This window comes from Armigeres subalbatus, chromosome 2 (assembly GCF_024139115.2).
Source record: "Armigeres subalbatus isolate Guangzhou_Male chromosome 2, GZ_Asu_2, whole genome shotgun sequence".
NCBI classification, from domain to species: Eukaryota; Metazoa; Arthropoda; class Insecta; order Diptera; family Culicidae; genus Armigeres; species Armigeres subalbatus.
This window is the reverse complement of record NC_085140.1, coordinates 147121449-147138480: the sequence shown is the minus strand read 5'-3', so window position 1 is coordinate 147138480 and position 17032 is coordinate 147121449. Positions and strand designations below refer to the sequence as shown.

Here is a 17032-nt window from a genome sequence, read left to right as displayed (position 1 = left end):
TTGATTTTATTCCTCCCATGCTCCATATTTCATTTTTTTACGGAGCACTGTTTTTAGTTTAAGGAGCATTTTCTCAGGTTGAGGAGCATTTTTTATTGGTTTAAGGAGTATTTCTTCTTTTTAGGGAGCATTTTCCATAGTTTTCGGAGCATTTTTCTGTTGAATGGGGTTACCAAGCACAACAATCAGCTTTATACTCCAGGGCTATACAATGGTGCATAAGATTCTACTTTATGACAGCCAATTTCAAGGTACTTTTCAACTATTTCACAATAATTCTTATATCAATATACTGCACAGTTATCATTAGTTAAATAGCAAATCTTTGATTTTCTAAGGAGCATTTTCAATTGTTTACGGTACACTTTTCAAATGTTTACGGAGCATTTTATATATTTAAAGGTAATTTGTTCAGTTTTTTTAAGGAGCATTTTTCAATTGTTCAAGGATAATCATGATTGTTTCATGATGCATTTACCATTTTCCCGAAATAAAATCCGTCCCCAATGATATTCATGGAGTTTATGAAAATTTAATGAATTTATTTTCGATCTTGCTCGGAATCTCTGAATAACCGGTTGCGATATGATTGTGCCATCAATACCACTCATCCAGCGAGTAAATAACTACACATATCGAAATTTATTTACATATAGAAAAACAGCTAGTACATATGAAATCTGTAACAAACATGCAATATGTTCGATTTTATATGAATTTGTTTGTGTTCGTTTCCGCACAACTTAAAAACAACTGCATGAATTTTCTTCATTGCTCCAGCCATTTTGTTCGTTATAATCTCTAACAGCTTTATAGACCAGGAATTAATTAGGTATGTTTCATGAAATAATTATGAATTGCCCTACGAATATAAAAAGCCTGAGTATTCTTGACAATGAATACAACAATGTCTTGAAAATAAATCATTATATACCTATCGCGATTTTCTTTCAAACGGAAAAACATAACCTTTTACCTATTTTTCTTGATTGATGACTTGTGAGGGAAGTCAGATTTTTTCTTTTTTTTTTTGGAAAAGATGTTCAATTTTGATACACATAGTTAAGTTTGCCATCTTAGGGTGTTTTTAAGAGATATTGCGAAAAAAGATTCGGCTGCCGGTGGGACTTGAACCCACACTATTCCATTTAGTACACGGACGTATTACCTATAATGGACGTATTACCTATAATGTTCTCTTCCACTATGCGATAGATCCGATAAAGGTGAAATCCAATAGTTAAGAATAATGTATAATGCTTGCTTATTAATCTACTATTCAAACTCAATTCGACCACTCTTTTAGAGCATTACATCATAGTCGAACAGAGAATTTTGAAAATCATTAGTTCAGCACTTCCACAGTTATTAACCGCGAAGTTTCTAAGCCAAGTTACCATTTTTGCATTCGTATATCATGAGGCTAACACGATGATATTTTTATGCCCAGAGAAGTCGAGATAATTTCCAAACCGAAAATTATCTACACCGTCACTGGGAATCGGACCAAGCCACCCTCTGCATGGTATTGCTTTATAGCCGCGCATCTTACCGCTAGGCTAAGGAGGGCCCCATCCACATAATATGAAGGTCACAAATAAACAATAATTCAACTTAGATACTTATTTGTAGCTTGTCATTGGGAATAACTGATGTGTGGACCAACTGACTTCGATGTGGACCAATTGCACATAATTCTTGAACAAGAAGCATTTTCTTGAACTTACCGATGATGCGTACACGGTTTCATGAAAGAGAATCCTGTAAAGTGTGAACAGCAGTTCAACACACACTTCGTTGTTGCAATTTATTGTTATTGGCGACAAAACTATCCTTGTTCCAAGTGATCACACTTGCCCCAAACTTTGTTACAAAAATTACAAATTTCAAAATCAATCATATCTATAGAGTATCTCTTCTTATTGGGATTACATCTCCCACTGGAACATTTCCGCCTCGCAGATTAGTGTTAATTTAGCACTTCCTCAGTTATAAGCTGCGAGGTTTCTAAGCCAAGTTATCATTTTTGCATTCGTATATCATGAGGCTAAAACGATAATTCTGTTATGCGCAGGGAAGTCGAGAAAATTTCCAACCCGAAAATTTCCTAAACTGTATTGGGAAGCGAACCCAGTCACCTTCAGTTTTGTCTTGCTTTGTTGCCGCGCTTATTACCACACGGCTAAGGAAGGTCCCTATCTATAGAGTATATCACACTCCAAAAATACTATTTCTACAAACATTTTTTTCGACCGCTATGTTTTACGTCCTGCCGATAAATATTTTTTTGATTGAGATAACTCTCAATGAAAATTTCAACAGGAGCAAGGAACGACCAACAGTCACTTTAGATTAAATACCATACCTCGAAGCTTGATCATTCTACACCCACAGCTGGACATATACACAGCAAATAATTTTGAAAATTCAACGACGTGTAAAACTGCAGGTTACCCCATCAATCGAATTAACATTCGATATTCAATAAAATTTGATTGAATTTTACAAGCAAGCACCGTTTAAATTTATTTCGATTTAAACGAATAGTGAGATCGATTGAATGTTACGTTTATTTGCATGCTCCAAATATGTCCATGAAAATACACTTAAAATCACAACATATTTTTATCTGTGTACACTATACAGATATGTACAGCAAGGTAGCTTCTTCAATTGCTAGCCTTTGGAAATCCAAATATTATTGTCAGTTCTGAAAATAACACAATATTGCTTTGGGAACTGATGTACTATTTTTTCCGTTATTACAAGAGATAAAACGAATTGCTAAGGACAGTACATAAATCAGGACACTACTGTATCCACACAAGCAAATGCTGCTCTGAAGGAAGTGCACATGTAATTGATGGGCGTGTTTGGTGCAATTTATTCGCAATTTGTTTATGCAACTGAGATGGGATTGAACGCTAACCATTACGCACTCAATGGAACGTTTTCCATTTGTACTTTGTGAGCCGAAACAAGCACCTCGAGCAATAAAACCGCTTACGAATAGCTATTGAAAGTGGAGAGTTATGTTGTTTAGATTGTCTTTCAGATGAAGTGGTTCAACTGTAAGTACAAGTGTGGTTCAGATTCTCAACGAGAGTTTTTCTTCGTATTCATTAGATCTGTTTACCCAATTCGCAAAAAAGGATATTCAATCAACTAAAATTATTTTATTTTTAGTCATCTGCACATCACTCCACACAGGATGCCATGTGGCATGAATTACCGGTACGGCATCGGTCGGTCGTAAAGCATTTCGGTCAAATTAATTTTCATTTGTTTGTATTTCAAATAAATAAAACGTTAATTTCCACGTGTGTAGGAAAGCCAAAACCGAGCCAAACATCCTTTCGCGTGGATGTGGATCTGACCGAATTGTCAGCCAAATAAAACCAGCAAATATGACCGAACATAAATACCCGACAGTTGTTGAATGCGACCAGCAGGAGGCGTTACCCATGTGCCGCATTTTTCAATTGTCGCTCGAATACTCGCCATTCATCATCGTGGTGGCGATCGTTTCAGCACTGTTTATTTTGGGAAGCTGCGTATTATCATTTGAACAAATTAAGGAAACACATGCAGTCAGTTACCTCTGCATGAACCGCCATGAACTGTCCTTGTGATTATTGGTTCAATTGTTTGAACAATATTTCCACGTTTCGGTTGGATTGTTGCGCAGAATAATATTTCCTTGTATTTCCGGGGATTACAACCGATTGCGAGTTTGGTACACCGTACGTTGTATGGAATCAAACGTTGTCACATTCTCCCATTTAAGCTGTTCCCATTTTGTAGCAATGTTTACAAACATTACTTTCATCTTTCATGGTATGTTTTGCAGAAAGGATAATAAATATTCGCGTAAAAAACATTTTAATTACCGACCAGGTACTTTATGACATGTTTGGCACAAATCCTTTCTTATATTTGCTTTGCACTTTATGATGTTGATTATCCAAATAATTGCTTTTTACGGCTCTTGTTATAGTCCTCAAGCCCATTATTGATTGCTTGTTTTATTTTTACGGTCATGCTGGTCCAGCACCGGTTTCCTATCGCTGGGGAGCTATTGAAGAGTTGGTCGTCCCTACCCGAGTAGACGAAAATAGCTCAATAATATCAAATGTTGATAAGATAGCAAAATGAAATATGGACATGATTGATATAAGAGATAAAAGATCAGACGACAATATCAATATTTTGCACTAAAATATCATGAGGAGATCAAGTTATGCTGTTTGTAATAAGTGATCAATATCATGTGCCATTAGTTTGTTCTTATCCATAGCATATCTTGATATTTTAATGATATTTCGGTGCAATTTTTTGATAGTGTCGCTTGTTCTTTTATCTCTTAAATCAATCAAGTCCATATCATGTTTTGTTATTCTGTTCATGGCTTCTGCCCGGGTATTGTTGTTCGTATCTTAGTCAGCATGTTGATATAAAATTTAAAGTTACTGAGCGAGAACTTTGAAATCACATTTGTGTTGGAAGCCAAAATGTGATCAATTAGTTGACAAAACCCAACCCCGGAAGATATTTCGATATAAATTCATCGATCAATCTAGACATATTCAATGCATCATTCTTAAATCTTTTCCGACTCATTCGTGTTTGGCCATTGGTTTCTGTTAATAGTCATATAATGAAGGCATTAATCATCATTTATAAGAACGAGAAAGCTATGACTGAAAATGTTGGCCCAAGATGCTGAGAGTGGAAAACAACCTTAAAAAAATTGGCAAATTTCCCTGTTATTGTCTCGATAGCAGTCAACAGCGGTGAAATATGAGACAGCTTTAGTTCACCGGCAAGAGTGTTAACTATTAACCGTTAAATATCAAGAGCAATAGAAACTCTAAATTTTTTTCCCATTTCCCATTTTCACATACTTCGAGGCAATGGAGACGGATGGTTGTGCACAAATCGCTTTCGCTTAATCATATACGCTGGGCCGTCGCTTTTTAAGCGGCTTGTTTTTGCTGTTGTCTAGCCTTTGGATTTAACGAAACATTGAGCAAGCCCAATGCAAAAATCCACAAAAATTGTATAAAAGCAGTGAAAGTTGAGGTGAATCGAAAAATTGATGAACTCCATCCGCATAAAATGCGACCCAAGTATACTTATAAGCAGTGCTGCAAAGTGTCACCGTTCAAGTCACGCAAAGCCTGACAATAACAAAATCCAGGTCATGTGTCAAGTACTCAATTGTGATGCTCAGTGTGGATCTCACATGCTTGGTGTAACGATCCTCATGAAAGTGACATTTTAGCAACTAGCGCTGGGTCACTCACCATGTCTTCACTTCTTCTGCCTGTGATCACCAAACTTTCCTGATGTAGTGGTTGTCATATCCGTGTCATCTTGACTATCGTGATGATCACTTGACCTATGCGGTGTTTGGTTCGAAATCAACGCTCGTCAGCAATGGAATAATCCACTTAGCGGAAATTACTGGATTTTTACTGTAATAAAAATGCATGAAGCCAAAATAGAACTTTTGGGAACATTCAAGTGTTCTTATGGTTTATGTTGACTTGTTCAATATTTTAAGAGGTGCTGTAATAAGAAAAGTACATACATAGTTTTACCAAATTTGATCCAGACTATTTTTTTTTATTGATTTTTTCAAATGGATACAATCAAAAAACGACGCATCTTACAAAAAAATGTTGTATGGGTGACTATCGCAAAATCAGTCGAAGTTTCTAGTAAAGAAATTCAAATTGAGCCCTACATTGAAAAAAATCAGTTTTAAAAATTAAAACTCGATTTGCGAAAACACGCCCTTTTTGATTTTAATGATATTGTGTCTCAAGATAGGTGATTATGTTCCCTACCAACCGTCCATACATCGCAAGCTTGACACTTTTAAGGGAAAAAAGTTTTCCTAACAAAATATTTTTCTTAGCGAAATTGATTTGTTTTTCAGTGTCAAGGAGTTTCAGTGGATTTAACATATACATACATACATATATTAAAATATTCCTTATAGTCAAGCAGAGTACAATGTTTAGGCCGTAACTGGTCGCACGGATGAAAATACACTGAAAATAATTCCGACAAGAAAAAGTTTTTGTTAGAAAAACTTTTTTCCCTTAAAAGTATCAAGCTTGCGATGTATGGACGGTTGTTAGGGAACATAAAATCACCTATCTTGAAACAAAATATCATTAAAATCAAAAAGGGCGTGTTTTCGCAAATCGAGTTTTAATTTTTAAAACTGATTTTTTTTCAGTGTAGGGCTCAATTTAAACTGTTTCCAATATCTTTACTAGAAACTTTGACTGATTTTGCGATAGTCACCCATACAACACTTTTCTGTAGGACGCGTTGTTTTTCGATTATATCCATTAGAAAAATTCTAAGTTTGGTCCTTTTTCAAAAGTCCTTTTCAAAAGATTGTCTAGATTGAATTTTGAAAAAACTTCGTAATAATTTATCTACCTATTGATTTATCAATTAAAAACGACGTCAGTCCAATCAAACGACAACGCACTTTTGACAGCTGACCGACCTGATGCTCTTCATGGCTCTCAGCTTGTGGTTGTCAATCTGGGTGTCACGCTTACCTAAGGTACTCACGTGTCAGCTTCTACATGTCACGATGCGCTTGCAGTGATTGTCAGTAAAGAACATCGTTTAAAAGCGTGGTGGTTTTTGTTAGCTGTTATCTGATCATCTGGTGATGGTCACGACATTTTGCAAGACTGCTTATAAGGTTCCCTTGAACCTTACTTGATACTTGATGGGCTACAGCTCTTCGATGAACCTACGCCGAAAGGAGTATCCTTCTGCACTGGACTCGATCCTGGGCCAATCGCTTCCAGTCGCCCTGAACATTGAGCGCCCTCAGGTCGTCTTCAACTGCAAAAGCCATCGTGTACGCGGCCTTCCATGAAGCCTGCGGCTTCTTCCGGGTTCGCTACTAAATATTATCTTCGCTTGACGTTCTTCCGGCATACGAACAACGGGACCGCCCACCGTAGTCTGCCGTGTTGTATAAGCTTAATAATATCCAGCCCTTTATACACCTGGTACAATTCGTGATTCATGCGACGCCGCCAGATACCGTTCTCCTGTTTACCGCCGAGTATTGTCCTGAGTAAGGTCCGCAGCACCTTACGCACAAACACTCCGAGAGCTCTCCGATCAGCCTCCTTTAACGTCCATGTCTCATGGCCGTATAAAGCCACCGGAAGAATCAGAGTACTATACAGCGCGAGTTTTGTTTTCGTGTGCAGACTACGGGACTCAAGCTGGTTACGAAGTCCGTAATAAGTCCTATTTGCAGCTGCAATACGCCTTTTCATCTCGCGGGTAACGTCATTATCGCACGTCACTAATGTTCCAAGATACACAAATTCTTCTACCACTTCAAATTTTTCGCCATCCAGCACCATTTCGCTACCACCACCACTAATGAACCCACGTTGATTGCCAGCGACCATGTACTTCGTTTTGCTGGTATTGATCGTGAGTCCAATCCTCGCTGTCTCCCTCTTAAAAGGCACAAAAGCCTCTTCCACGGCACGGCGATCAATTCCGATAATATCGATATCGTCCGCAAATCCCAGGAGCATATGCGATTTTGTGATAATGGTACCGCTTCTTTGCACACCAGCTCTCCTAATCGCTCCCTCGAGCGCTATATTGAACAGTAGATTCGAGAGTGCATCACCCTGCTTTAATCCATCTAAGATAACAAATGACGTCGATATTTCATCCGCAACCCTTACACTTGATTCCGATCCGTCCAACGTTATACGAATCAGCCGTATCAGTTTCACCGGAAAACCATGTTCAAGCATAATTTGCCATAATTCATTCCGTTTCACTGAATCGTACGCCGCCTTGAAATCAATAAACAGATGATGCGTCTGCAAGTTATACTCCCGGAATTTATCAAGGTTTTGGCTCAGGGTAAACATTTGATCCGTCGTTGATCGGCCCTCACGAAAACCTGCTTGGTATTCGCCGACGAAGGACTCTTCAAGCGGTCTCAATCTGTTGAACAGAATACGGGACATAATTTTGTACGCCGAATTAAGGAGGGTTATTCCTCGGTAATTGGCGCACTCCAGTCTGTGCCCTTTCTTAAAGAGTGGGCAAATGAGGCCGTCCAACCAGCTAGCAGGCATTTCCTCGTCTTCCCATATTTTCGACATAATATGGTGCAGAACTTCAACTTCTCGAAGTGTTGCTTCCACCTGGCAGCCACTTCAGTTTTATCTGTCAGCAAATTCCCTTGTTGGTCGTTGCACATGACGGGAGATGGCGCTGTTTTCTCCGCACGCCATTGACAGACTCATAGAACCTCCGCATATCGTTCTGCTCAATTTTTTCCTGCGCGTCGCTAATCACTTGTTCTTCATATTCTTTCTTCTTCCTGCGGTGGGTTTGTTTTTCGGCTGCTCTTGCTTCATTGTACCGATCTCTATTTGATCGGGTACCCGACACCAACATCCGGTTTCTGGCAACGTTCTTCTCGTCTGTCACACTCTGACATTCCACATCGAACCAACCCGTCCTGGGTCGCCTCTGTGCAGTGCCTATCACTTCTCGTGTTGTTGTGCTCACCGCTCCATGGATGTTGTCGCTAACGTTGCTATTGCTTATCCGTTTGTCGAGCTTCTGACGGTATTCAGCCGATACTTCTTCCGCCGACAATCGCTGGATATTGTAACTCATCATTCGCTGTGATCTTTTGTTCGATACAGTTGACAATCGTGATCGAATATTAGTGACAACGAGGTAGTGATCAGAGTCAATGATCGGACCTCTGAATGTCCGCACATCGATAACATCCGAGAAATGGCGCCCATCCACCACAACATGGTATGTCTGGTTGCAAGTTTCACCATTTGGGCGTCTCCAGGCAAGGATGTTATCGATCATTTAGTAATCTGCGTTCGATCATTTAGTAGTTTGTCTATAACTCATTCCAGAGGCTGAATTCCAAAATGTGTTATACGGTGGACTTCTGATGCGAAGGTTTTTCTATATATCTGCCTAATATATCGATGTTTCAATTCCACCATTGAAGGAGTTACAGTGTTAGTTGCAGTGACTTATACCAAATGATAACAAAATTCCAATCATTCAGTATAAGCTACTGCTACTAGCTCTATAGCTCTATTACCAGTATAATTCTAACATCGAACTGTTAGGCAGAGTTGTAGATAAACCTTCGAATTAGCAGTCCACCATACTACACATTTTGAAATCTAGCCTCTGGAATGTGTTATTGACAAACTACTAAATGATTGAACGCAGATTACTAAATGATCGAAAACATCCTTGTCTCCAGGTGTGCTTTCGGATGTTCTTTCGTGCAAAGTAGGTGCTACTGATGGCCATCCCTCTGGCAGCAGCAAAATTTACTAGCCGTAGGCCGTTGTCATTGGTAGCGGAGTGAAGGCTTTCCCTACCAATTATGTGACGGAAAAAGTCCTCTCTACCGACCTGAGCGTTAGCGTCTCCGATAACAATTTTCACGTCATGCTTTGGGCACTCTCCATAGGCTTTATCAAGACATTCATAAAACGTGACCTTCACGTCGTCGGATTTATCGTTTTTCGGTGCGTAAACGTTGATTAGGCTGTAATTGAAGAATTTGCCCCGTATCCTCAACACACAGATTCGTTCGCTAATGGGTTTCCACCGCATCACTCGCTTCATCTGCTTGTCCATCACTACGAAACCAACTCCATGCTCTGCTTTTCACCGCCGCTGTGATAGATGTTATACTTGAATGCAGTGTTGGTCGTGGGGTCCACGGCTCGAAATTTACGTTCTCCGGATCGGTAATCTTGACACTTCTACAAAATGCAGTTTTCTGTGAAAATATTTGGAGCGATACATGAAATATTCTTTTTTTTTGTGGGTATTCAGTTGGAGCTCCCTGATACGGACCGTTAGTTTGACAAAGCTGAGCCCGCCCTTACGTTCCCGTTACTAGGCCACAAGTAACTTTTTTATTATTTGACAAAATCACTCGCGGCTTTCGGGAGCCTTGCAATAACGTAAAGATTGTAATTTTCATAATGAGCGGGATTGAATGACTGAACATGAACATTCTATTGACCATTAATGATTACAACGCCATCTAGAGGTAAAAAAGTGAAAATTATTCATTTTCCCATATATTCAGTCATTTTTTCCAATAGAAGCTTCATGCATTTTTACAGTAGATTCTGGGAGCAAAAAACTTAATTTTCAGGAGGTATTCATCTCAAAAAATGATTTTGATTTTTTTTTTCATATAAGAGTGATCAACCATGCATTAGCGGGCATAGAAAGCTTTCAATTAATAACTGTGGAAATGCTAAAGTTGAAAATCAGGCCAAGTTCCAGTAGGAATGTAGAGAAGAAGAAATAGTGTTTATTAATAAATAGTGGAAAAGCATATAATGTCATTAGCTGAAAAATATCAAAGATGAAAAAGTAATTTCTGCATCATCACAATTGGTCAACTAATTAAATGAAATTAAATTGCTACTGAGTGTAGTTGCGATAAATTTAATCGCCAACCGTATTTCTTTATTGCGACTCCCATTCCATCAAACATGTGAATTCCACTGAAGATATTTACATATTTCTCCACAATAAAATTATTTCCGCACCACATCATAATGGACTGCAATTTTCTCACATAGTTTTGTTTTTCTTTTCCACAGGCATTTTCATACCTGAGACCAGACGTTATTTCAAATCATCACATTCAGGGCTGTGGAAAATATGTCGATACGGAATGACGCCGACGGTTCTGCCCCACTCCAATGCCACCCGCAACTTCACCACCCTCTCCTACATCAACGAGAACCGTATCGACAATATGAAAAAGACAATCTCCAAGGAGGACTACATTAAAGACTTTGTCGCCGAGGAGCTGCGGGTGGACAACCTGACCGAAATCGACGACAACTTCCGGCGGCATCTGTTCGCCTACTGGATCAAAGACGACCTGGAGCAGTTCAACGCACTGAAAAGCGTCTACCACGAAATGACCTCGCGGCACAGCCAACAGGAAAGCGTTTCCGCCCATAAGATGAAAAATCCACCGCTGATGATGCTCGATCCGACGGACATTAGCTCCCTGAAGGAAGCGGTTGGCGTGTCCGGGGCGTTAACCACGGTGACGATAAACTCGACGGAAATTAATGTGCTGGTGCCGCAAACGTTGCGCGATGCCCTGTTTGACGAATGGGAAAACAAAGCGGGTGTAATATATCTGCTGTGGAGCTTCTCGAAGGCGATGGGCATCCAACCGTTCATTACCAGCCCCGACGGAACCAAGTACATCATTAGGCCCCCGCTGCCACCGAAAAAGGGCCGCATCGGAAATGGATACGAGTACGTTCCGTTCAGTAAGTACTGAATGTAAGAGGAGTGTGGGTGATGGGGTGAATGGGATTGGGAACTGTCTGAAAAAAAAACATACTAACACATTCGGTAGTTTTGAGCTGGTAAATTGGACCTTACATGATTTATTGTTTAACGCAGCACTGAACAGATGTGCGCTGGATGTCGTGCAGGAAATCTTTCAGGATTACACTTTCAACTCATCCTTTGAAGCCATTCAGGTATAGACAACTTTTCATATTCATTACATTGGTGTTGTCGTCCACGCACTATGACTAAAAAAAATGCAGAAAAATGTTCAATCCCAGTCATCCATAAATTGTGCAGTTTTACAATCACTCATGGGTGGCACCCTAAGCAAATTTGTAAAAAGGGATTTTGAAAGAAGATTGAAAAAGATTCCCTTAAAATCCCTAAGTCTTTTGTGCGGATTCCTAAACTCCACGAGCATTTTCATACGGTGTTTCTGGATATCAAATATTGCCCCGAAACCCTAAAGAAAATCGATAATAGTTGTGTTTAACGAAAAAACTACTACTACTACTCAATCATTTGGAATTAAGAATGGCTATATTTATCTCCAATATTCGTATAAATATAATTTGGCTTCTATGTGTAGTAAAGTTATTTGAAAAATACGAATTTATTTATGTTCGCTCTCTAGTTTATAATAATGATTGTCCTTTGATTAATTTCAGAGAAATGTAAGCTTCATGATCTCTTCCCAACCGAGGAAACCATCAAACAGGACCCATCTATAGACGATGAAATCTTAGGTAAGTTCCCTTCACTGATTGCAACCACATTTTAGTGACCAATCGTGTTATTGAATAAACGCATGCTACTGATTTCGATTAAGTTGTACTAGAATTTATAAGTAGATGACGATAACATAGACGGTTGAATCGAATCCCACCCTTAAATAATACAACTGTATATCGTTTTGTCTTTAAAACATGCTTCGAACGCATCACTCCCTCCCTTGCGCTTACACGCAAATTGGCACAAAATCAATTTTTATCACGCGCAATCCACCGCATACCGATCGCAGAAAGAGGAGATCCTTTCTACGAGCCCGAGTTTGATTCCGAAGGTATGGACCAGTATCAATCAGCCCCCCCTTCTAGCTTTCTAATAGACCCATTCGTTAACACGCATTCAACAATTCCTGTCTATATGTGGCGTAGAAGAGTAGACCGCTAATTGCTAGATCATGAATGGCTGTGTGATATGTGATGGTTGAGTTTCCTGACCGCTTTTACTAACCCTTTCTTTCGGGGAACTTGCATGCTTTCAAACATTTTGCTTCGCCTCCAACACAAACGGCAAGCCACGCGTTTGTCTAGAGCAGCGGCTTGGTAAAAATAGGTGATTACTGACGCTTTCTATAATTAGACTTTCCGTTATCTTCGAATGCTGTTAGCGCTAATTTTTGCGTTTGAATATTCCTTCGCACTTTACTTAATGGGAACGGCCACTGTTGCAGGCGCCACTGTTTTTTTTACCTGTTGCAACGTCTATGATTAGTCTGGTAATAAATAAATAAACGTCTATGATTGTGTGAATCTTTTCGAATTTGTCTTTTGCAATTTCACTATTAAAAATAGGGGAAGGGGGGGGGGCACGGTGCCCCCAGAAGCGAATATTATCGCACTTTCATGAACCTCCGTGGTTTTCTCACGAAAAGAAAGCTTTGAGCACCAGGAAAAGGTTACGGGGTGTTTTAAAATCTTTCATCGGTGAAATTTTGAATACGCCCTATTTTAAAATTGTATGGTTTTCCCCATATACATACATGTTAGCTGCAAAATATAAATATATAGGGCTTTCCTTTTCAATAGTAATTAGATCAAGTATTGTTGAAATGCCAGTAGCAATACGAAATCTTCCAAATAAATGAATGTTCTTCGACATTCGGGTAATATGTCCAGCCCAGGTGAGTCTGTCATACATTAAAAATGGTAGAACTATGAATCTGATGGTACAACAGTGCTGAACGCGTAAGTTTTTGCTCTTAATTGCACAGTTTACTCTCCAGATTAGACAATCAAATGTTTTCAAGGTAATAAAACAATATGTCAAGACATGCTATAATATTGAGTAAGTGATATGTTCCCAATAGTTATGAAGATCAATCATGAAAATCGCCGCAACTTGGTTTGCGTTCTGTGTTTTTTGAAAGCCAATCCTAATAAAAGATGTGTGCAAATGCCAATGTTACCCATTAATGGGTACTTTTGTTTGCTATCTCTTTCCTTCTGCTAGGAAATTTACCCATTTTGGGAAAGTAAAAGGATCTATTATAGTAGTAGTAAAATTCTTCTTTATTGTTTCATTTTCTGTTCTACAATTATTTTTTACATGTAAAGTGCTCGGCCGGCTTGGCCCTCCAACTTCAATTTTTAAATTTTTATGTTTACATTGTTATTTAAGTGTTAATATGATATATCATGACGGCCTTTAGGAGGCGCTGGTGTTTTTTTTTAAATTTGATAACCTAACTACTATGTACACTAATATTTACAATAAGAAATTTGATAACCTAGATTGGAACTAGCGCCCTAATTGGAGCCTGATCCGAATGCAAGCAACGGATCTATTAATTTAAGTGAGTGAAATTAGCCATGCTTTATAAATCAAGTAATTTCGATGGAAAATACTTGCTAAGCTGGTCGTTTAAAGATTGCATAAGTATTGAGTCTTTTGCTACACGGAAAACCAAAGCTACCCGAAAGTGGGTTGTCTTCAGTCAAAACCGTACTTTTGGCCAATAACCCAATTTTAAATAAAATTACTTTTCTAGCACTAGGTAGTTTGCCTTGAATCACATGTAAAAAAATTACTGAAAGCTAAGTTTAATTTACCCAAAGTAAACTTTGATACACAGAAAATTTAGAATATTAAATATACTCAAATTTGGGTTATTGGGCCGAACTACCCCAGTGAGGTGCTTGCATCTTGCTCTCGTTCTATCAGAATCAAAAACAGGAAAAACTACCCAAATTTTGGGTAAATATTGTTGCGATGTTCTCTTCAGTAGGTTTTTTGAACTCATGTTTTGGGTTGATTTATCTGTCCTTGTAAGTTTTTGTAACCAGTGATTTGTTCTTATTTTAATCATTCAATTTTACATCTCTGTGCTCTTGTCTTGTCTTAGCACATGCACAGCCAGTATTGAAAAGCATCCTGGAAATGTCGGTTGTGTTTCCGAGCATTTTCTTGTCTGCATTAATATTTGCAGCATATCATAAATATGACACAAGTATTAAAACGGCCAGGCCCACCGTGCAGGCTTGAATTTGGGAGATAATCCATAACTCTCCGGCAATCAGATTATTTAGTAATAAATAACATGATCAACGAAAAGTTTTGAATCCACGAAAGGAAGAAACGGGGACAGCCGTACCAACCGTTTCACATTCAGGGGGAAATATGATTGACGAATCGTTGGGAGTGACTTTGCTAAGAAGATTAATGTACACTCCTTGGGTCCTCGACGTCGTGGGTTGGGACACAGTTTTTAGTCTAGTGCCCTGGCTTATTCACTGATGGGCAAAAGTATTAGATAGATTACTATGATAGCATGACAAATACTTATGCACATCAGTGTACATATAGGCCTAGGTTTAAGCGCCATTTCTCGCTCTCTGGAACGAGAAAAAGAAAAGGAAACAAAAGCGATGAAAAACAAGCGAAAACTCATAGGACGATAAAATTATACTATATTTTTTACTTACTTAAATTTACCAGATTATATTTGGCACTAAACAGAAATAATCACCACCATGACCGGATATTGCATACTGTTTTCATTTTATTGCTATTGGTGTAATCGTACTCATCGCAACAAATCAAACACATCCGAAGGAAGAGCGATTGTTTATATAAAATGTACACATTCTAATATTTGATGTATGCCACACAAACAATATTTTCTCAAACTAATTTCTAATGATAAGTTTTAGAATCTTCAATGCTGATACTCGCAGCTAAAGTAGTGTAAACAAATAAGTGATAACATTTTTTACAAATTTTGGGAAAAAAATTACAAAAATAAAGAATGCCAACTTGCGCAATAGCCAACCATCCAACAAAAACCATCATTTTTTAAAGTTATACCAATTTATGCAGCCTCGCAAATATTTCCAAATATTTTTTGGGATAAAACAAAATAAACGTGAAAAAAAAACAAATTATGTCATTAAATTAGGAATAAAAAAACGGAGAGCATATACACGAAACAATGAGTTCAATGGACAATGGAAAATTATATTTGTTTTTTGTTGTTGTAAGAACCAAGTGTAATAAGAATCGAAATCTCAGACGGTTATACAGAAAAATGAAATTTGATGAAAAAAACTTACCGACATGATCCTGATCTTATCAATACATACATATGAAATAAGCTGGATGTTTGTTACCTTTGGGCTACGATGATACCTTTTACGCCATTGTTTTTTTTAAACGGGTCAATTTATTCTTGATACATCCTGAAGACATAATAGTTTCCTTCGCCATTGGCTATTACAGGGACGCGAACTAGCATAATCGATTTCAGCTCAACTCCAATTCTTGCATGAAAAAGCTTCAAGTTGCTAACTAGGTTAGCCTCCACATTTTGATAATAACTGCTTGACTTTAAAAGTTAAGTTAAGTTAAGTTAAGCACCACTTTTTATATATTGATATATTTTTTACACTTTTAAGGTGATTATAGAATGAAGCCAGAAATCTGCCATTTTGTAAACCACGTGCTTTTCCAATATTTTTTTCAATCGCACGAGATGAAAGAACAATAACGCGTATGGGGCTGAAATAATGGTAGATCGTTTGCTTAGTTATGCTGAACAATCATAATTTGAGTTTCGTCACTGTACGAAAACTATTACGCCAGATTTGGGCTTTTGAAAATGTATGTAAATAAACGTGTGGTGAATTTGAAATTCACCACGGACTTCATTCTATAATCACCTTAAAACTTTTTATTTTATGACGGATGAAAAAACACGTCTTGCCTTCATTGTAGCTTGCTACGATCTTCTGTCTCAATTTTACATCTCTGTGCTCAGACAATTACTGATGCATTAGGAAAGCGAATATTTTATGCTTGTTTTAATTTATTATGTTTACATGTGACACTTTTCTTACAATACCTGTTATCCAAAAAAATCGTGATAATGCAATAGTGAATTGGCCTTTGCTCACATCTTTTATTAGGATTTCCTTTCCAAACACAGAGCATAAACTAAGCTGCGGCGCTTTTCGTGATCGATCTTCATGATCATTAGCAACATTTCACTTACTCAATATTATAACATGTCTTGACATATGGGTTTATTACCTTGAAAACATTGGATTGTCTAATCTGGAGAGTAAACTTTGCAATTAAGAGCAAAAACTTACGCGTTCAGTACTACATCACATTCATAGTTCGACCAGTTTTATTGTAAGACAAACAGACTTGGGCTGGACACATTACCTGAATGTCAAAAAACATTCATTTATCTGTATTGCATTTACTGGCATTTCAACAATACTTGATTTAATTACTATTGAAAAGGAAAGCACTATATATTTATATTTTGCAGCTAACATGTATGTTAGGGTGGTTCAAAATATCGATTTTGCTCCACAGTGCTCATCTGATTCTTTACCAT

The 17032-nt window shown here is 38.0% G+C and overlaps 1 protein-coding gene across 9 annotated transcripts in view; it reads left to right on the top strand.

Moving 5' to 3' along the window:
- LOC134210978 (uncharacterized) overlaps nt 1-17032 on the top strand; it is a 123738-nt gene that overhangs the window by 68943 nt on the left and 37763 nt on the right. For 8 of the 9 annotated variants that reach the window (XM_062687451.1, XM_062687453.1, XM_062687450.1 and 5 more), the window contains 3 exons: nt 10692-11381; nt 12075-12152; nt 12428-12469. In XM_062687451.1, coding sequence (XP_062543435.1) covers nt 10692-11381; nt 12075-12152; nt 12428-12469 — 810 coding nt within the window. The remainder of the gene's footprint in view (nt 1-10691; nt 11382-12074; nt 12153-12427; nt 12470-17032) is intronic. The other variant, XM_062687454.1, reaches the window with a different exon arrangement.